The following is a 20,995-nucleotide window of genomic DNA, read 5'->3' on the forward strand; positions in this document are numbered from 1 at the left end:
GCCCTGGGAACCGTCTCCCTGCCACCGCCCCCCCCCCCCCAATTTTATCATTCATTCAAGCTTCTAAGGCAGCAGCTGGCATTTTAGTAGGCGATTGAGAAGTGTCTGCTGAGCACAGGAAGACAAACATTCCCGCTGCTGGGGCCTGAGATTAAGGTCAAGGGCTGTCGTGGGAACAGCAGCGCCCTGACAGACATGGACGGAGCACCTCACCTGGGTCTTTGTCCCTGCAGACATTGCCCTTCACTCTCCTAGGGAGCACAAAGCCAGGGAGCCCCATATCAAGGGGAATTTTGGTCCCTTCCAGTCTCACTTGCCTCCCCTCAAGGTCAAAAGGAACTGTCCCAGACCGGAGAAGCCTGACATTAGGACAAGATGGCATATGGCATTCTTTTTTTTTTTTTTTTTTTTTTTTTTTTGCTTTTTGGGTCACACCTGGCGATGCACAGGGGTCACTCCTGGCTCATGCACTCAGGAATCACCCCTGGCGGTGCTCAGGGGACCATATGGGATGCTGGGATTCGAACCCAGGTCGGCCGAGTGCAAGGCAAACGCCCTACCCGCTGTGCTATCACTCCAGCCCCCGGCATATGGCATTCTGAGGCCAAAAGGAAGACATTTAGGGTCAGGGATGTGACTCAGTGGTAGAACACTTGGCTTGTGTTCGAGAAACCTGGTTTTACCCCTTATACCACCAAGAAGAAAAAAAAATCGAGGGTTTTTTTTTTGCCACCCCCAGCAATGCTCAGGGATCACTTCTTGTGGTGCTCGGGGACCCTATGGGATGCTGGAAATAAAAAAAATAATCTCTCCAGTGCGCCCCTTCCCCACTTTTTGAAAAAATTTCAATAGATAAAGAGGTAGGAATAAAATATGAAGGCAATAAGGACTTTAGCGGGTTTGGAGATAGTTCAATGGGAAGCAATGAAAATCGGGGGTTTTGCGCCACACCCAGTGGTGCTCAGGACTTACTCCTGGTTTTGTGCTCAGGGATGCTGGCAGTGCTCAGTGGCCGGGGATGGAACCCAGATCTGTGGTGTGCAAGGCAAGCACACTCCCTCCCGCTCCTCTCCCTCCTACTCCCTTATCCGGGGCATCTTCCATGACTGTGTTCTGTGTGTATCAGCGCATGGCGATGGTGTGTGTCTGGGTGATATGTGTGGGGGTACTCTGCATGTGTGGGCTGTATGTGTGTGATATGCGTGTGTGGGACTGGCGGGGCTGTGTCTGATGTGTGCGTGCACTTTGTGTGTCCGTGTGTAATCTATGGGATGTGTGTGGATGTGGGTTGTCTGTGTTGTGTGCTATGCATGTGGGGGGGCTGTGTGTGGGGGACTGTGTACGATCTGTGTGTGGGGGCTGTATGTATGTGATACATGTGGGTTTGTGTGTAAGGTATGTGTGTCTCTGTGTATACGGCTCATCCCCAATCTCCTGGCCTTACTTGAGGACTTCGAGCCCTTGGAAGAGGTTCAAACCCTCATTTCTCTGAACCCCCGAGTTGGAGCACTTCCAAGGCAGTCCTGCAGGAAGCAGGGCTGAGAACGGTATGAGTGCACAGGTTTGGCAGGCAGGAATGACCTGCTGTGTTGATTGATTGATTAAGATTTTACTTTTTCTGTTTTACTTCTTAAATGTTTAATTTGTTTTTGTTTTTGTTTTGGGGGCGCACTCGCTCAGGGGCTGACTTGGCTTTGTGCTCAAGGATTACTCCTGGTGGTGCTTGGGAGACTTTCTTCTTTCTTTCTTTATTTATTTTTGGGTCACACTGGCGATGCTCAGGGGTGACTCCTGGCTCATGTACTCAGGAATTACTCCTGGCAAATTACACAGGGGACCCTATGGGATGATGGAAATCGAACCCGGGTCGGCCACATGCAAGGTACCCGCTGTACGATCGTTCCAGCTCCTCGGGAGACCTTCTTGGGTGCTGGGGATTGAACCCAGGTGGGCCACATGCAACGGAAGCACCCTCCTATCGCTCCAGCCCCTTGAGTATGGTTTGCATCGTGGGGGGTTTGGCCCACTGCTGGCAGTTGTCACAGGCTGCTTCCGGCTTGGTGCTGGGGACCCACCCGGGCACCTCCTGCAGGCAGAGCCCGGCTCCAGCCCGCTGGTGTCTCTGCCCACCCCATCCCCAGCTGCATTTGTTTCCTGGAGGATCAAAAAGTCCCTGAGGGGTGTGGGGGAGCAGGGCCGCGGCTGTCTCACCGGTGACCGGATGCCCAGGATAGCCAGGCCTCCAATATTTGTGGCACGAATAAACGTCCTCTCCCGGGGAGGTTCCCTCCCCGAGCTGTGGCCTTATTTCAATATGAAACACAGTGCAGCTGGGATCATAAATATTGTTAATAACAGCAGCGGCAGTGAGTGCCCCCAGGCTGAGAGCAGGGGGTGTGCAGGGGGTCATGGGCCAAGTCCCTTCCCTTCTGACCTACAAAAAAGCATCCCGGCCCTGGAATGTCACCTGCTTCTGTTTGGGCCCAAGAATAGGTTTGCGGGGCTGGAGAGAGCAGGACAGGGAAGGCGCCCGCTTTGCACATGGCCGACCCGGGTTCGATCCCTGGCATCCCAGACGGTCCCCCGAGCACTGCCTGGAGTGATATCTGAGCACAGAGCCAGGAGTAATCCCTAAGCATTGCTGGGGTGGCCCCCAAAAAAACAAATAGCCACCCCTCCTATCTCTCTAGTTCAGGGTCCCCGACAGGGCGAGGTATTAGATGTGGTGGTGGCAACTCAGGGATCTGGCATGTGGCTTACCTCTGTCCCATCCTCACCACCGCGTGCTCCCTCAAGCACGGCCATGGGGTCACTCCAGAGCACGGAGCCAGGAATAGTCCCTGAGAACTGCTGGGTGTGGTCCTTAAACTCCCTTCTCTGTGCCCCCTACAGACAAGTGCTGTCTGGTCGAGGTGCTGGACGACCAAGACAGGGCCTATGCAGCCGGGCCCAGAGTGGAGCTGGCTGGGGGCCGGGGGAGCACCAAACCCCAATTCTCTCTGTCGAGGGGCTCCAGGTCCTCATTCAGATGTGGGAGAGGGCTGTGAGCTGGACACGCGGGGCACCTGCAGGCCAGAGGCAGGACCCAGACCTCAAGGGATCGCGTCAGTCCCATGATGCCTTGCTGACACACACGGGCCAGGCCGGTGCTGCCTGTGGGAGATGACTCGCTTCTGTGACCACACGGAGTTCGCCAGGATCCCGTCTCTGAACAAAGCTCCCTCCTTCCACTGCCGGGAGGATGCTGGCCTTGCACACGGCCGCCCCGGGTTCGATCCCCGGCACTCCATAGGTTTTCCCTGAGCACTGCCGGGAGTGATCCCTGAGCACATCGCCAGGAGTCAACCCAGAGTATCACCAAGTATGCCCTCCCAACGCCCCAAAAAATAGAGTAGTATTTCTCAGCATATGTGGGTGCGTGGGGGGAGGACACAGGTGAAAATGTGTGGGGATGGGGCCACGGCTCAAGACAACTGGGCCAGTTGGCAGGACTGGGGGACACCCCCCTCCGGAAGAAAATGAAGTTGGAAGGGGCCACGGCGCGGGGCTGGGCGGGGAAAGGTGGAGAGATTGCCTGCTAGCACAGCAGTGTCAGGGTTTGCTGGGGCAGCCGTGGTTGGCCGCCTTCCCAAGTTCAAGTTCACACACGGGTCGCTTTCCCGGGGGCTGGGAGGGCTTCCTGTGGTGTGGGTGCCCTTTGGGCCACCAGTGCATCTAGGATGAAGCTGGTTTGCTGCAGCCCACAGCCCCCGGCCCCTGACAATGCCCTTCTGGGAGCTGCCCTCCTGGGGAGTGCGTCTCCTTGGCCCCTCCTGGGTGCTCTGTCCTCCGGGCCCTGCCTGGCCCGAGCCCCCTCAGTCCGCTGCACGTGGCAGTGTCAGGGCCCTTGCGATGGACCGGGGAGACTCGGCACGTGGAGAATTAAATGAGATAATATGGGACCGGTGCTTAGCCCTGCCTTCCCCCCCAACCCTCCTGCCACCCCCTGCTCAGTTCCAAGGTCCAGAAGGTTGCTAGAGGCGGCTGGGAACAGGGCCAGGGACCCCCATCTGCCACACCTTCCTATCACAGCCCCTGACTCCCTGCTGGGGTCCGAGCGGTGGGGGTTCCCTGAACCAAGCAGCAAGAATCACATCTCCTGTATCCCAATCAGTCAGGACTGTGGGGGAGTGGGGACCCCCATGGAGGAAGGAAGTACTGCTGACACTCACACACCCCTCGGGAAGCCTTGTTTCCTTTCAAGAGAGCCCCCAGTCTCTTCTGGGGAGCCTTCTGGCCCCGAAGGGTCAGCGCCACAGTCTGTACCTGTGGTGGGGGAGGGGGAGCACACAAGTGTCCCCTCCGTGCTCCGCGACCTTCAGGACACTTCCTTGTCCCTCCTCCCCGCAGCAAATTCCAGAAACCGACCTCCAGGGCTCCTGCACACAGCATCCCAGCATCCCAGCCCCCGCCCCGCCCTCGGATCTCCCCAGCAGACCCTCCCTCACACCCCCCCACCCCATAACCAGCTTCCTATCGGAAAGCTCAGCCAGATAGCTGCCAACACCCCGACTCCATCCAGGCAGGAGCCCTGGGAACGCAGACACAGGCCACTGCCCCCCCACCCCTCTGGTCAGGCCTCGGGGGCCAGGAGGACACTCAGTCTCCACCTCACCCACCTCATGAGCTGCCCCGCGGCACAAAGGACTGTGGGAAGTATTCCCCGTCCCATTTTCCAGATGGGGAAGCCGAGGCTTTTCCTTCCCAGGCCCCTCCCGCCCCCAAATCTGTAGGTCTTTACAAAGGAACTGGTTCCTCTGGGGCGGGGAACACTGGGGCACTCCCCCCTCTCACCCCCCCTTCTCCTCATTTTCCCATCATTCCCAGCCAGTGACTGTGGGGGGGCGCCCTGGGCCAAGCCACCTGCACGCCTTTCACCACCCAGAACTCCAGGGGCACCCCAAATTGGAGCAGAGGAGCAAGGAAGATGCACAATGTACAGGGAGAGCAGGTGTGTGTGTGTGTGTGTGTGTGTGTGTGTGTGTGTGTGTGTGTGTGTTAGGGGGACTCTCGCCCCAGCCCAGCCCAGTCCTCACCCCACTGTCTCAACCAGGGCCCCCAGCAACATGTTCTTGAACAGGAGTGCTGCCTACTCCAGCCAGTGACCCCCCGCTGGGGCAGGGGTGAGACCCCAGACACCAGGAGAGTAGGGCTCCCCCGCCACCACTAACAGTCACTTCCTTTTGCAAAATGCCTGAGCCAGGGGTGAAAGAGTAGGCAGGTGTTGTGGGGGGCCTGCCCCCCATCTCCTGGACCGCGCGCCCCACCATGGTCTGAGGTGCCAGTGGGCGTGGAGGGGTGTGGAGGTTGGTCCTGCTGATCTGCTCAGACTTCAGGATGGGGGGGGCCTGTATGAGCCCCTGGCCAGGAGCTGGGCTGCATCAGGGGAGCTTCTGAAGGACACCTCGGTGTCGGGGAGAACCGGCGACCGTCCCTTTGGGGAAGGGGAAAGGGCAGAGACATGCGGGGAAGCTGCCAGATTCCTGGTCACCCTGTCACCCTCCAGGGCGTCAGCAGGAAGTGGCCAGCTGGGGAAAGCTGGTGGAGCTGGACACCGGCTGGACACGGGGTCTGCCTGGGCTGGCACTGGGGTTGGGCGGGGGGTGGTGCCCAGGGGTGGGCAGAAGCCTGTATGGGTGTGGGGTAGGGGGCACCCACTGGCTTGGGTCTGTGTGAGAGGATCCGTGTGTGTGTGTGTGGCACATGTGTGGGGGGCTGTTATTTCAGGGCTCGTGCAAAGGGGGCTGGAGTGTCTGTCAGCAGGCGCTGTTGAGGTTTGTGGGCATCTGGGTGCGAGAGCTGCTGGTTCCCAGATGTGTGTGTGTGTGTGTGTGTGTGTGTGTGTGTGTGTGTGTGTGCGCGCATGCTTGACCCCTGTCATAGGGACATCCATGGAGGGGGCCGGAACATCTGTTGGAGGGTCCTGAGCAGGAAGAGGCGGGGAGCTCTCCAGGGCTGGGGATTAACGGGGAGGGGGATGCTCCTGGCCTGTGCTGGAGGGACCCGGAGAGTGGTGATGTTTCCTGGTGTCCTTGCCAGTAGGGGCGGGTGGGAGACCGGGGCTGCAGGCTGCTGTGGGGCAGGGAGGGAATCCTGATAAGCAGTCCCGGGGAGTCAGACAGGATGGGGGGTGGCTCTGAGGCTGCAGTCTTGGGCGTGGAGGCAGGTATGGGTGCCGAGAGAGGGGTCCGAGAGAGGGACAGGGTGACCAGGGGTCTGCCAAGGGTCAGGATCTTCAAGAATGGGACTGAGGGTGGGGTGTGCACACGGGGGCAGGTGTGTAGGGTGGGGGTTGGGGGGACCACAGGAAGGGTGTGTATGTCTGGGGGTGGTCCTGAGGGTCAGGGGAGAGGCTGGGTCGGGGTCCTGAGCCCTGGGGCGCCTCCTGGAGAGGGGGCGTGGTGGGGGAGGGGGAAGCCCCACCGGGGGTCCGGGAGGGTCTCGAGGGATCAGGAGGCCCGAGGCTGGGACGATGCGGGTCTGCGTTGGGGGCGCTGAGGACACCCAGCGCGGGTTCCGGGGCGAGGCGACCCCGACTTCGCGTTTTTTTTTTTTCCTTGTCCCCCGCGGGCCGCAGCGCGGAGCCACCGGCCTGAGAAGGCGCCCGGGAGGCCCGGCCCCGCGCCGCCTCCCTACCTGCGCGGAGCACGCCGCCATCGCCGTGCCGAGCCTCGCCGTCCCGGGCCGCGCCTCCGGATCCCCGTCGCGCCGCTCGCCCCGCAGCCCCGGCCCGGCCCCCTCAGCCGCCCCCCGGGACCGCGGCCGCCGCCGGCTCCACTGCTGCCATTTCACCCGCTGACAGGAGCCGCTGCCCCGCCCCCGACGCCCTGTCGGCCAATTCGCCGCCCCCAGGCTCTCTGGCTCCGCCCACTGCTCCGGAGTGACGGGGCTCCAGGCCAATCGGCGATCATTCCGTGAAGGGGGCCCTGGCTACAGCCAGCAGGTGACCGCCTCCGTGGGGAGAAGCGAATTGAAATGAAGGAAGCCGTGAAAGAAAGGGGTTTCTACCTATAGAAATGTAGAATCCCTATTGATGAACATCTGGCACGACCAATAGCGAGTACAGAGAGGTGTGTTTCTGAGGGAAGGCTGCGGCCCTGAGGGCCCTTAGACAGAGAGAGACTAGAGTTGGGGAGTAAGCCCGCCCAGAACCGGGCTTTCTGCCCAATAAGGAGACGTTCTGAAACGTCCATTATTATCAGACCCGCAAACCTCAGCCCTGGCAACTGTTGGTACTCTATAAAGAAGATTGACAACTCACTAACCAATGATATTGAAGGAGGGCGGTGAAGTGACACTCTGACCAATGGGGTGGCGAGATGAATGTGCCGGTCTGCGGGGCTTGAGGCCTGGATTGAATGAAATTGGGGAGGGGATTAGGGGTAGGCGTGGCTAGGCGACGACGGGGCGGGGCCAGTTGAGGGAGCGGCTCAAGGGAGGTGCCCGGAATCCCTAGTCTGGAGGGGCCGGGACCTCTCGCTGACTGCACCCGCTCTTACTAGAAAAGCCGGGTTGTTGTCAGAAGGCTAACACACCAGACTAACGCTCCTTCCCTGCCCTCGTCTAGACCTGATCAAGTATCTCTGAGGGCCATATCCCTTCAAAGTTCTGATCAGTGTTAGCATAGCTTATACTGACCCATGGGGACTCCTTATAAATTCATTTTGTTTGGTGTTTGGGCGACACCTGGCAGTGCTCAGGGCTGACTTCCGGCTCTGAGCTCAGAGATCACTCCTGGCGGGACTCAGGGGACCCTAGGGAGTGCCGGGGATCAAACCTAGGTCAGCTGCTTGGAAGGCAAGGGCCCTAACTGCTGTCTTTCTTTCTTTCTTTCTTTCTTTCTTTCTTTCTTTCTTTCTTTCTTTCTTTCTTTCTTTCTTTCTTTCTTTCTTTCTTTCTTTCTTTCTTTCTTTCTTTCTTTCTTTCTTTCTTTCTTTCTTTCTTTCTTTCTTTCTTTCTTTCTTTCTTTCTTTCTTTCTCTTCCTTCCTTCCTTCCTTCCTTCCTTCCTTCCTTCCTTCCTTCCTTCCTTCCTTCCTTCCTTTCTTTCTTTCTTTCTTTCTTTCTTTCTTTCTTTCTTTCTTTCTTTCTTTCTTTCTTTCTTTCTTTCTTTCCCTCCCTCCCTCCCTCCCTCCCTCCCTCCCTCCCTCCCTCTCTCTCTCTCTCTCTCTTTCTTTCTTTCTTTCTTTCTTTCTTTCTTTCTTTCTTTCTTTCTTCCGTTCTTCCTTTCTTTCTTTTCTTTTCTTTTTTTTTTCTTTTTGGGTCACACCCAACAATGCTCAAGGATTACTCCTAGCTCTGCACTCAGGAATTACTCCTGGCGGTGCTTGTGGGACCATATGGGATGCCGGGGATGGAACTCGGGCCGTCCGTATGCAAGGCAAATGCCCTACCCGCTGTACTATCAATTGGGCCCCTGTACTATCAATTGGGCCACTGTACTGTCTTTCTAACACCAGTATGTGAACCTTTTTTTAAAAAATAAATTTATTTATTTATTTATTTTGCTTTTTGGGTCACACCTGGCAATGCTCAAAGGTTACTCCTGCACTCAGGAATTACTCCTGGCAGTGACCATATGGGATGCTGGGATTCGAACCCGGATTGGCTGCATGCAAGGCAATGCCCTACTGCTGTGCTATCACTCCAGCCCCTGAACCTTTTTTTTTTTTTTAAAGGGTTATACTATATTTTATTTTCCTTTCCCCCCTTTTTGGTTTTGGTTTTTTTTTGGGGGGGGTCACACCCAAGTGATGCTCAGGGGTTACTCCTGGCTTTGCACTCAGGAATTACTCCTGGCAGTTCTTGGAGGACTATATGGAATGTTAGGCTTTGAACCCGGGTTGGCCACATGCAAGGCAAACACCCTACCCGTTGTCCTATTACTCTGGCCCCTGGTTTTAGTTTTGGGACAACACCTGGCGATGCTCAGGGCTTACTCCTGGATCTGTGCTCAAGGATCACTACTGGTGGGCTCAGGGAATTCTATGGGGTGCCAGGTATCGAATTCAGGTCAGTCACCTGCAAGGCAAGAGCCCAGCCCATTCTATTATCACTCTGGTCTCTGTATAAATCATTAAGCAACAACAACAACCACAAGAACAAAATTTGTTTTTCACTGATAGCTAAGTTGTCATTTAAAAAAAATTGTAGGGGCTGGAGCAATAGCACAGTGGGTAGTACGTTTGCCTTGTACGCGGCCGACCCGGGTTCGATTCCCAGCATCCCATATGGTCCCCTGAACACCTCCAGGGGTAATACCTGAGCGCAGAGCCAGGGGTAACCCCTGTTTGACCTAAAAAGCAAAAAAAAAAAAAACAATTGTATTGGGGCCACCTCATGTGGTACTCAGGTACTATTCCTGGCTCTGTGCTCAGAGGTCCTTCCTGGTGGTATTGGAGATCAGTCCTGTGGGGATCGGTGGCAAGCAAGGCCCACTAAGCAGCGAATGGTTATCTACTCTCTGGATGTTTTTCTACCTTCCGTTCCACTCTCTGTACTCGCTCTGACTCCAAATGCATTTCCTATCTCTGCCCTCCTATCTGATTAACTATACTGCCGCAATTAAAATTTTGGAGCTGTTCAGAAAAAAAAAAGCCCAATTTGGTGTATTTCCAAAAACTTGGGTGGCTAAAATAAATGTAACGCCTTTCTTCCCCTTTCCTCCTTCTGCTCCAGAGCAAGTATCCTTACCCACTACTTCCAATTTATTTCAAAATAAGGTATATTGCACAGTGGATAGGGCGTTTGCCTTGCACGCAACTGACCCGAGTTGATTCCCAGTATCCCACATAGTCCCCCAAGCACTGCCAGGAGTTATTCCTGAGTGCAGAGCCAAGAGTTAACCCCTGTGCATTGCCGGGTGTGACCCAAAAAAGCAAAAAAAAACCCAAAAACCAATCAAAATAAAATATCTTTACTGACCTCCTTTTGGGGGACCATGGTTTTCTGAGCTCATTTAAATTATAACTCATTCAGAAGATACGTTCTTGCATATATAAAATGTTGCATATATATATGGCTCAGTGGGAAAAATAGCTTATAAATATCTTATAAATCCATAGATTTATTTAATCCAGAAATTCTCCCTTCCAGAGGGGAGAATTGCAAATGGCAAATCTGCTACATGTGATTTAACATAAAAAAGTGATAAATTATATTTTATGCGTAAGTGTAACAACGGCATGAAAATGTGATATTTAAATTCGTCTTGGAGCTGTTAGAATGCGAGTACTATCAAGCCTTTTCTTTTACTGTATGTTTTGTGCTGAGGATAAAAGACAAGACCAAGGTTTAAAGGAACTGAAAAATTCTTCCTGGCCTTTCCTGTGACCAAATATGAGGAAAAAGCCTTCTCTACAATTCACAGATAAGATGGGGCCGGAGCAATAGCAGAACGAGGAGGGCATTCGTATTGTACACAGCCCACCTAGCTTCGATTCCCAGCATCCCATATGGTCCCCTAAGCACCACCAGAAGGAATTCCTGAGTGCAGAGGCAGGATTCACCCCTGAGCATCGCTGGGTGTGACCCAAAAAGCAAAAAAAAAAAAAAAAAAAAAAACCAAAACCAAAAAAACCAACCCAAAAAACCAACCTTAAAACATACGGGACTGGAGAAATAGATCAGTGGGTTGAGTTCAGGTTTTGTATGCAGGAGGTTGGGGTGTGATCTCGTACCACACTGTCCTCCAGGAGTGGGCCCTGAGTATCTCCAATTGTGGCTCCAAATAAAAACTAAGAGAAAACAAGAACAAGATACAAAGTATCTCTAACCTTCCCCATCCCCCACACACATACCCAGTGGTGCTTCTGGGGCTGCAGGTGTGCCAGCTCTTTTAACTGTATCCCTGACCCCAACAATATGTCTGATTTGACATTAGAATCAAATTAGAGGACTGGGAAGATGGCTGATAGCTGAGTGCATGCCTAGGCTCCGTTATCTTTCTGGTCTGGAGTGTATATGTTGCATGTAGAAACCAAATTCCCAGGACCACATAGTCCTGGAGCACAGCACTGGGAGGAGCCCTGAGCACTACTGGGTGTGGTACCCAAGTCACACAAACCCAGGAATCTGCTGTTGTAGCTAATCTGCCGCTGGTTTATTGCTACAACTTTTGATGTCAGATTTCCGGGGATGAGACTGCAAGTAACAATATTTATTTGTTGCTGTTTGGGACTAAATTTTTATTCTTCCTTTTTTTTTTCTTCTCGAAGTGAAGGAGCTGTTTTTTCTTTTCTTTTCTTTTTCTTTTTTTTTTTTTTTGGTTGGGTTGTGTGCATGTGGATGGGGAGGGGGAATGTTGGGCCATATCTGGTTGTGCTCAGAGCTTATTTCTGGCTTTGTGTTCAAAGATGTATGGGATGCTAGGGATCAAACTAGAGTTGGCAGTACACAAGTTAAGCACCCCAGCTATTATACTATCTCTCTGGCCCTTGTCTTTCTACTTTTAATATTTTTTTTGTGTGTATGTGGAGGTGGGTGCCAGTACAGCCAGCGATGCTCATGGGTTAGTTTTGACTTTGCGCTCAGGGATAATTTTTGTCAGTGGTCGGGGTCCCTTTGAGATGCCAAGGCTCAAACCTGGGTCTACCACATGCAAGGCAAGCACCCTCCCAGCAATATTATTCTCTCCAGCCTGTTTCTACATTTTTTGTTTTGTTTTGTTTTTTGCTTTTTGGGTTAAACCCGGCAATGCACAGGGATTACTACTGGCTTTTGCACTCAGGAATTACTCCTGGCGGTGCTCAGGGGACCATATGGGATGCTGGGAATCGAATCGCGGTCAGTCACGTGCAAGGCAGACACCCGACCTGCTGTGCTATTGCTTCAGCCCCCTGTTTCTACTTTTAACTTATTGTCCTCAGCATTGTAACCTTAGGTTCCATCTATTTTGCAGCGGAAGGGAAGCTTTCATCCTTTTTCTCTCTTTTTTCTGAGGTGGGTGGTATTGTGCAGTGCTGGGGCATCCTGTAGTGTCAAGGATGAAAAGTGGCATTCTTTCTCTCTTTCTTTTCCTTCCATTCTTTTTATCTTTTCCTTCATTCTTTCCTCCCTTCTTTTTTTCTTGGCTTTTTGGGTCACACCCGGCGATGCACAGGGGTTACTCCTGACTCTGCACTCAGGAATTACTCCTGGAGGTGCTCAGGGGACCATATGGATGCTGGGGATTGAACCTGTGTCAGCTGTGTGCAAGACAAACTCCCTCCCACTGTACTATTGCTCCAACCCCTTCCTTCCTTCCTTCCTTCCTTCCTTCCTTCCTTCCTTCCTTCCTCCCTTCCTTTCTCTCTCTCTTTCTTTCCTTCTCTTTCTGTCTTTTCTTCCTTCCTTCCTTTCTCTGCTTTCTTCTGCTTCCCTCCCTTCCTTCCTCCTTCCCTCTCTTTTTTTCTTGTTTTCTGGACCACATCTGGTGATTCTCAGGGGTTTCTTCTGACACTGTACTCAGGAATTACTCTTGGCAGTGGGCCATTAAGGGATGCTGGGAATCGAACCTATGTCAGCAGCATGTAAGGAGAGCACCCTCCCCATTCTCCTGGTGTTCCAGTCCCATTAGTGCTTTTTTTTTTTTTTTTTTGCTTTTTGGGTCACACCCAGCAATGCTCAGGGGTTACTCCTGGCTCTGCACTCAGGAATTACTCCTGGCGGTGCTCGATGGACCATATGGGATGCTGGGAATCTAACCCAGGTTGACCACGTGCAAGGCAAACGCACTACCTGCTGTGCTATAGCTCCAGCTCCAGTGCTGCTATATTGATTGTTGTTCCAGTTCTTGTTAAGAACTTGTGCGTGGTTTGGATTAAGGGTTCAGTTTCAGTCATTTGTGGAAATGAAACAGAGTCGCACCATTTATTGAAGGTTTTATCCCCTTTCCACACCATTAAATTCACTTTTTCCTTTATACAATTGTAAGAAATCAACTGACCACAAAGTTCTCATTTCTGGACTCCAATTTTTTTCTGGGGGGGGGCACACCCAGTTGTCCTCAGGAGTTACTCCTGGCTTGGTGCTCAACATCACTCTTAGCAGTGCTCAGAGGACCCATGGAATGCTGGGGATTGAACACTTGTCAGTCATATGCAAGGCAAATGCCATCCCCGCTGGACTATTGCTCTGGCCCCTGGGCTCAAATTTTTGTTGTGTAGATTTGTACATTAATCCTTAAGTAAGAATCATGCTACTTTGATTAATGTTGCTTTTGGATTCATTAAAAAAAACCTGAGTCTTATGATATTTTCCCCCTTTGACAAGATTGTTTTGTCACTTGGAGGTCCCTTGCAAGTTTAAATAAATTCAAAGATCAGCTTTTTCATTTCTTCTTCTTCTTCTCCTTTTTTTTGGGTGGGGGTTCACACCCAGCGGTGCTTATGGTTTACTCCTGGTTCTGCACTCATGGATCGCTCCTGTGAGGGCTGAGGGAATCATATATCATGGAAACTGGGGATTGAAGCTGGGTCCATTGTGTGCAGGCAAACACCCTACCCGTTGTACTACCTCTCTGGCCCTCATCTGTATCCTTTTTTCTTTTTTGGGGGGTGGGTCACACCCGACGATGCACAGGGGTTACTCCTGGCTCATGCACTCAGGAATTACTCCTAGCCGTGCTGGGGAAACCATATGGGATGCCGGGGATTGAACCTAGGTTGGCCGCATGCAAGGCAAATGCCCTACCCGCTGTGCTATCACTCCAGCCCCTGTATCCTTTTTTCTTTGTTTTAAAAGCTCTTAGAGGTTTTTCCATGTTCTCTCTTGAACATGTATCTCACTTGCTCTGTTTCTTTTTTCTTTTTTAAGGGTTCAGTAGGAGAGCAAGTGGCCAACGTGTATATGTGTGTCCGTGTGTGTTTGTGTGTCCCACAAAGGAGACAAGGCCGGAGGGAGAAAGAAAGAAAAGAAAAGACATGGACCGAATTCAGCCAGTTTCCCTTGGTGTGTGATGGCGATTTAGACAACCAATTCCTCTAAGGCTTCTGTCAAAGGCTGTAGCGGGTTCTTGACCTCAAGCAGTCAAAATGGAAAGCGAGGGGGGCTGGAGCGATAGCACAGTGGGTAGTACGTTTGCCTTGCACGCGGCCGACCCGGGTTCGATTCCCAGCATCCCATATGGTCCTCTGAGCACCACCAGGAGTAATTCCTGAGTGAGTGCATGAGCCAGGAGTAATCCCTGTGGATCGCCAGGTGTGACAACCCCCCCAAAAAAAGAAGGAAAGCAAGGGACAAGAACAGTCATCAAGAACTACATTCAGGACCAGAGCAATAGAACAGTGGGGAGGGCGCTAGCCTTGCACATGGCTGACCTGGGTTCAATTCCCAGCATCTCATAGGGTCTCCTGAGCACTGCCAGGTCTAATCCCTGAGTGCAGAGCCAGGGGAAATTCATAAGGAAAAAAAAAAAGAATTCCAGGGAAACAGAAAAGAAGGGGGAACAAGTTAGGGATCCTTCTGGGAGGGGTCTCCTAAGGTAGGGTCCCCTCACTTGCTGTTTCTTTGCTGCTTATTTCCAGCCAGAGAAACCTGTGTCCTCTATTGAACACACACTTCTCCCCCCTCTCCCCTCACATCTTTCTAAGCAAATTTCAAGGAAATCTTTCTTGCTTCACACACACACACACACACACACACACACACACACACACACACACACACCCCACTATCCTGGTATCAGAGTGATAGGACAATGAGTCAGGCATTTGTTTTGCATGCAGCCGACCTGGGCTCAATCCCCAGCATCCCACAGGGTCCCCTGAGCATCACTAGGAGTCATTTCTGAGCACAGAACCAGGAGGAAGCCCTGAGCATCGCTGAATGTGGCCCCCAAACCAAAACACCTTTATCATATACTGAGAAATATCTATAAAATACCTTACTTTCTTACCTTGTATTGTTCTCCAGAACTCCCTCTATCTTTTCCATTTATTTATTTATTTATTTACTTTTCTTTTTGGGTCACACCTGCTGATACTCAGGGGTTACTCTTGGCTCTGCACTCAGGGATCACTCCTGGTGGTGTTCTGGGGACCCAGTGGGAGGCCGGAGATCAAACCAGGGTCGATCATGTGCAAGGCAAATACCGTATCATCTCTGTACTATTGCTCTGGCTCTGAGCTCTCTCTATCTTTTAGATGGAATCTGAAAGATTTATTATTTATTAATTTATTTATTAAGTTATGGTCACAGCTGGCAGTGCTCAGGGTTGACTTCCAGCTTGGTGCTCAGGGATCACTTCTGGCAGGGTTCGGGGAAGCCTATGTGGTGCCGGGGATTAAACTCGGGTCTACCACATGTAAGGCAAGTGCCCTGACACCCCAGAGGCTCCCCTGAACCCCACCGGGAGTGATCCCAGAACACAGTGCCAGGAGGAAGCCCTGAGCACCGCCAGGGGTGACCCCAAGAACCACAGGCAATAGCAAGCAAAAGAAGTTAGACTTTGGGGTCGGAGCGATAGCACAGAGGGTAGGTCATTTGCCTGGCATGTGGATGACTTGGATTCAATCCCCAGTATCCCATATGGTTCCCCCAAGCACCGCCAGGAGTAATTCCTGAGTGCAGAAAGTGCAGAGCCAGGAGTAACCCCTGAGCATCGCTGGGTGTGGCCCAAAAGGCAAAAAAAAAAAAAAAAGGGGAAAAAGCAAATGAAAAAAGAAGTTAGACTTTATTGTACAGTTGAACTTCTGGAAGTTCAACTTGAAGTTCAAGTTGAACATTGGGTCCCTCCCCAATGCTCAGGTCTTCATCCATCCTGTGTGGCATCCCTGAATGCCCGGGTCGGAAACATCTGCCCCATAGCACATGTCCTTCCTGGCAGTTCCAAGAACTTCATTTCACACCCCTTGGACTTTCCGGGGGAAGTGGTGCCACCATCCTCATCCCTGTTCTGCTTTCTGGGTGGAGAGAGATCCAGGTCACAGTGGCACAGGCCATCCTGGGCGCGACAGACACATTAGAGAAGGGCTGGAGAGAGAGAGGAGCAGAGAGCAGGGGAGGATGGAGGAGATGTTCACCCCCGAGGGGCCAGGAGGCCCAGGTAAGACTGGGGGTACAGGGGGTGGTGTTCTGGGGTGCGGGAGGAGCCCTTACTGGTCGCAGTCTGGAGAGGCTCAGCCGGGGACCCACTCAGTGGGACGCATCTGTCCCATACAGAGGAGACATTGGAGAAGCAGAGGTTGATGGAGAACAAGGCTGGAATATTCCAGAATTTGAGGTGGTGGTCAGGTAAGTGTGTGGTTCAGCTGCCTGGGGGAGGGGGTCGGCGGGAAGTGTGTCTTGCATGGGTGCACGGGAAAGGGGTGGGCACAGACTCAGCCCTGCCCTCGGCCACTCTTGCAGAGCGCCTGCCCCAGGTCCGTCTTCGTCTCGTGCAGCTGCTCATTTCCATGGGCCTCTTCCTGCTATTAGTGACCATCCTGTCCCAGGGTGAGTTCAAGGGGCCGTGGGCTTGGAGTCTGAGGTCCCTCTGGGTTCTCTCTGGTACGGCAGTTCCCTAAAGAAGTAGGTTTTGACTCCATCTCATATGCTGTGTGACATTGTCCCTCCTACACACCCTCTCTGAGCCCGTTTCCCACTACAGAATGCAGCTCTGCACCCCTGTGGGAGCTGACACTCTCAGCATCATGCATGGGATGCGGAGTCACAAACGGTTTGGGGGGGGGCACTGACGGGGGCTTCTCTGCTCTCTTGTAGTCTCCAGGTTCCAGCAGGCCCTGCAGAGCTGGCCTGGGGCCCGTAAGAAAAGCCAGAGCCCAGGTGAGGAGCTGGACATCACATAGTCCAGTGAGGGGGTCCTAGGCTGCGGGGTCTGGAGGGAGCCCCCTGCTCAGGGGAAAGGAGGGTGAGCTGGACGGGCTGAAGCCCCAAATGTGCTTACTGAGTGGAGCTGCTCTGAAAGCCTCACTCTTCCCGTCTGTAAAATGGGCTCCGAGGGTGCAGGAGTGACAGCGACACGGGATGGCATTTTTTTTGCACGTGGTCAATCCAGATTCTATCCCCAACATACCATCGGATCCCCTGAGAGCCACCAAGAGTCATTCCTGGGTGCAGAGCCAGGAGTAAACCCTGAGCATCACTGTGTGTGACCCAAAAAAAAACACAACCCAAACCACCCCAGGGGGATCTTTGAGGTCTCCAGCACATCCGCCAGGGACTCTCCACCCGTGATTGGTGCTTGACCACTGAGCCCTTGTCTGCAGCTACTCAGAAGCAGATCCAGGAGGAACTGGAAGTGATCAACTACAGGCTTGCTCGGATGAATGTCACTCTGGGTACGTCGGGGTGAGGCCCCAGGTCAGGAGTGCTGTGCAGGGGGTCAGGGGCTTCTATCAGCTTCTAGTCTACAGGCTTGAGGAGGGCGGGTGGGCTGGGGACCCTTCCATGAAAGGCCCCATGCTCTGAGCTGACTTGGCACACGGGGATCCAGTGCCCCCTGTCCTTGCCCCGCCCCCCACCCAGGGATCTGACCCTGCCCTTCTCTCCCCAGAGAGGCTCTGCCGGCAGTGCCCCTGGGACTGGGAGCTCTTCCAGGGAAGCTGCTACTGGTTCTCCAGGTCCCAGAGCGATTGGATGTCTACAGACTCCGCCTGTCAGCACATGAACGCCCGGCTGGTGGTGGTCAACAGTGTCTCAGAGGAGGTGTGGCACCTTGCCTGGTCTCAACACCCTCTCAGTCACCCGTCTGGGAGGTCAAGCCTACAAGGCATAGGATGGACCATAAGTGCAGTCAGGGAAGGCTTCCTGGAGGAGTAGGAGGAAGTTCCCGTGAGAGGTCATGTATGAGAGACACTGGGGTGAGGGCAGATGAGGCCTCTCTCTACCCCCCCCCCACCCCATTCGAGGAAGGAGACTCAGCAATGAACACAGCTGCTCTGGTGCCCTGGGGTCAGGCTGTGCCTGGACTTCAGGCCTTTCCTGGGTGCAGGGTGTGTGGGGGTGCAGGCAGGGGTGCTCAGGCTGTGTTGGGGATCTTCCTTCTGATGCCCCCCCATCCTCTGCCCACAGAAATTCCTCCAGTCGTGGGAGATCCGGCATGAAAAAAGAACTTGGATCGGCCTCAGCGACCACCATGATGAGGCGTCCTGGCGATGGGTGGACGGGACCCCCCTTCAACTCAGGTGACCCCTCCCAGACACTGCCTTGGGGGCAGAGCAGGGGAGAGAGTCCCCAACCCCAAGCAGTGCCCAAAGTCGTCCTTCTGGGATCCCCATCCCAGTCCCCTGAGCCACTACAGAGAGGCCCATTCAAGAGCCAGGCCCAGGAGTCAGTTATTTACTCCCATGTCATCTGAATCTTGATTTATTTTATTTTATTTTACTTTTTATTGCTTTTTGGGTAACTCTCGGCAATGCTCAGGAGTTACTCATGGCTCTGCACTCAGGAATTACTCCTGGCGGTTCTCAGGGGACCCTTTGGGATATCGGGGATAGAACCTGGGTCACTCGAGTGCAAGGTCAACTCCCTACCTGCTGTGCTATTGCTCTGGCCCCAGAATCTTGATTTCTTTGGTTTGAGCCACATCCGGTGGTGGACAAAGCTTAGTCCCAGCTCCGTGCTCAGGGATCACTCATGGCGGGATACAGGAGACAAGAGGGGATGCCAGAGATCAAATCCGATTTTGCTGCGTGTGAGGCAAGAGCACTCCCGCTGTACTATCTCTCCAACCCCTACCGGAGTAAATTTTTACAGTCCTTTCTTTGGGGCCAAGTGATGGGACAGCGGGGCAGGCACTTGCCCTGCACATGGCCAACCTGGGCTCAGTCCCCAGCACTGCTGGTGGTGTCCTGAGCCCCACCAAGGGTGATTCCTAAGCACAGAACCAGGAGTAAGCACTGGCAAATGTGGCCCCGACACCAACTAAATTAACCACAATCCTGCCTCAGAATATCTCACCTCCTGTTGGAAATTGGTTGTAAAGTGCCAGAGGGCAGCCCCTCAGTGAGCAGGTCAGGTGGGCTAGGGTAGAGCTGAGGACAGGTCAGTAGGGGGCTCATTGCATCGCTGCTGTTCACAGCTTCTGGAAACCAGGAGAACCCAACAACGATAATAATGAGGACTGTGTGGAATTGTACAATGATGGCTGGAACGACGATAAGTGTCATAAAGAGAAGGCATGGATCTGTGAGAAGCCCATGGTGTCCTGCACCAATGTGTGATGACCATTGTCCCCCTCGGTCAGGTGCTTCCACCCCGACTGCTGCTTCCTTCTCCTGGATCTTGGAGATCCCCAGGGATCCCGAGACACCTTTGCCCACTGCCCCCCCCCCCCGTCAGCTAGAGATCACCCCCTCCCTTGGGTGCCTCATCCTCCTCTCGGCCCCAGTGGCATCCTCTGAATAAAGTTACACACTGGATTCTGTCATCGCTGAACGTGGTGTCTGTGCTTTCACCTCTGTTTCAAGTGCTCTTGTTGATGACATTGTTGTCATTGTTGATGTCATTGCTGTTTGCTATGACAGTGTTTCTTTCAATGTCTTTCTTCTTCTATGGACGAGAACTTGATTTCCTACACACCTCTTTGAGTTGGTTTGTAAAGCTGATGACAAATACATCTGCGAACACATGTCTGCCAGACTTTGTTCTGACTGTTCATCCATCTGTCTGCCTAACCCCTCACCCATCCATCATCATACATCTATCCATCCGTCCATCCATCTCCACACCTATCCACCCATCCATTCTTTCTTTAAAATTTTTTTTTTTGCTTTTTGGGTCACACCTGGCGATGCACAGGGATTACTCCTGGTTCTACACTCAGGAATTACTCCTGGCGGTGCTCAGGGGACCATATGGGATGCTGGGATTCGAACCCGGGTCGGCTGTGAGCAAGGCAAACGCCCTACCCGCTGTGCTATCGCTCCCAGCCCTTTAAAAAATTTTAAAATTCTTTTATAAGGTGTTTCACAATATTTGATTGCAGTTAATATTCAAACACCAATCCAACCACCATTACCCCTTCCCACGACCAAATTTGCGATGTTTCCATCCCAAGCCCCAAGCCCTGTCCCAAAGCACAATAGAAATTATATATTTTGTATTGTCTGTTGTGGAAACCTGTTTTATGATGTGTTACATGGCCGCATTTGCAGCCACGCATTCCAGAAATACATTCACTTGTATGTGAAGCTCGGCTCAAGCTTTGAGGAACGGCCTTGAGCGTGGCGGCGGTTGGGTTCTGCCACACTCAAGGAGGTTTTCGGCTGTCAAGGCTGGGTTCTTTGGGGCGGGGAGGGCTCTCACCCGTCCTTCTCTGGTCACCCTGAGTTAAACAGCCTCGCACAGAATCTGGTGGCATGGCTCTGGTAGGCATCATGTTGCTCCCTTCCAGGAGAAAAAGCCGTGTGATCTGGATGGTGGCCGATGAGGAGATTATCTGGCGCTGGCAGGAGGTGACTTATAGGCTTGACCCATCCATTCATTCCTATACCTATCAATCCATCCATTCAGCTACACATTACCCACCCACGATCCACCCACCCATCTACCCATCTGTCAACCCATCCACCACCTGCCCATTCACACATCCATCCATTCGTCCACCCACCCACCAATCCACCCAATCATTCATTCATCCATCCACAAGTTAATCCATCTATTCATTCATCCACCTATCATCTATTTATCCTCCCATGCATGCATCCATCTATATACTTATCCATCCATCCATCCATCCATCCATCCATCCATCCATCCATCCACCAACACACCCATCCAATCTACCTTCTCTATGGAAGCCTTCTTCATATGGAAGTATGGTTGAGTTAGGGCAGTGCTGGCTTACTTACTCTTGGGTTCAGAACTTCGGCGGTTTTTAAACATTTTTGGTGGGGGCGACACAGCTTATTTAGAACAAAGAGGTCTTGATCTTGTCACTCTCACAAATAAAGTTTCACACAGCCAGTTTTGGTTGGTGCACTGTTCCTCCAACAGTGCTTGGTGTACCTCGCCTGGGAAGTGTGGACCTCTCAGCCT

At 52.9% G+C, this 20,995-nt stretch overlaps 2 protein-coding genes across 5 annotated transcripts in view; one reads left to right on the forward strand and one right to left on the reverse strand.

The window, feature by feature from the left end:
* Nucleotides 1–6,860, reverse strand: part of EVI5L (ecotropic viral integration site 5 like) — a 31,579-nt gene extending 24,719 nt beyond the window's left edge. For 3 of the 4 annotated variants that reach the window (XM_004614773.2, XM_004614774.2, XM_055125047.1), the window contains exon 1: nucleotides 6,676–6,834. Coding sequence is in view for 1 of the 4 variants with exons in the window: in XM_055125048.1 (XP_054981023.1) it covers nucleotides 6,676–6,696 (21 nt within the window). In the remaining 3 variants the exon portion in view is untranslated. Of the gene's footprint in view, nucleotides 1–6,675 lie in introns of all 4 variants that reach the window. The other variant, XM_055125048.1, reaches the window with a different exon arrangement.
* Nucleotides 6,861–16,007: 9,147 nt separating this feature from the next.
* On the forward strand, nucleotides 16,008–19,277 carry LOC101559427 (CD209 antigen-like protein C). Its single transcript, XM_055125097.1, has 8 exons — nucleotides 16,008–16,061; nucleotides 16,178–16,249; nucleotides 16,364–16,450; nucleotides 16,718–16,780; nucleotides 17,224–17,295; nucleotides 17,511–17,662; nucleotides 18,029–18,141; nucleotides 19,038–19,277. The coding sequence occupies exons 1-8, from the start codon at nucleotides 16,022–16,024 to the stop codon at nucleotides 19,177–19,179; spliced, it is 741 nt and encodes a 246-aa protein (XP_054981072.1). The 5' UTR covers nucleotides 16,008–16,021; the 3' UTR covers nucleotides 19,180–19,277.
* The last annotated feature ends 1,718 nt before the right edge of the window (nucleotides 19,278–20,995 follow it).

Source organism: Sorex araneus, chromosome 2, assembly GCF_027595985.1.
Source record: "Sorex araneus isolate mSorAra2 chromosome 2, mSorAra2.pri, whole genome shotgun sequence".
Lineage (NCBI taxonomy): Eukaryota > Metazoa > Chordata > Mammalia > Eulipotyphla > Soricidae > Sorex > Sorex araneus.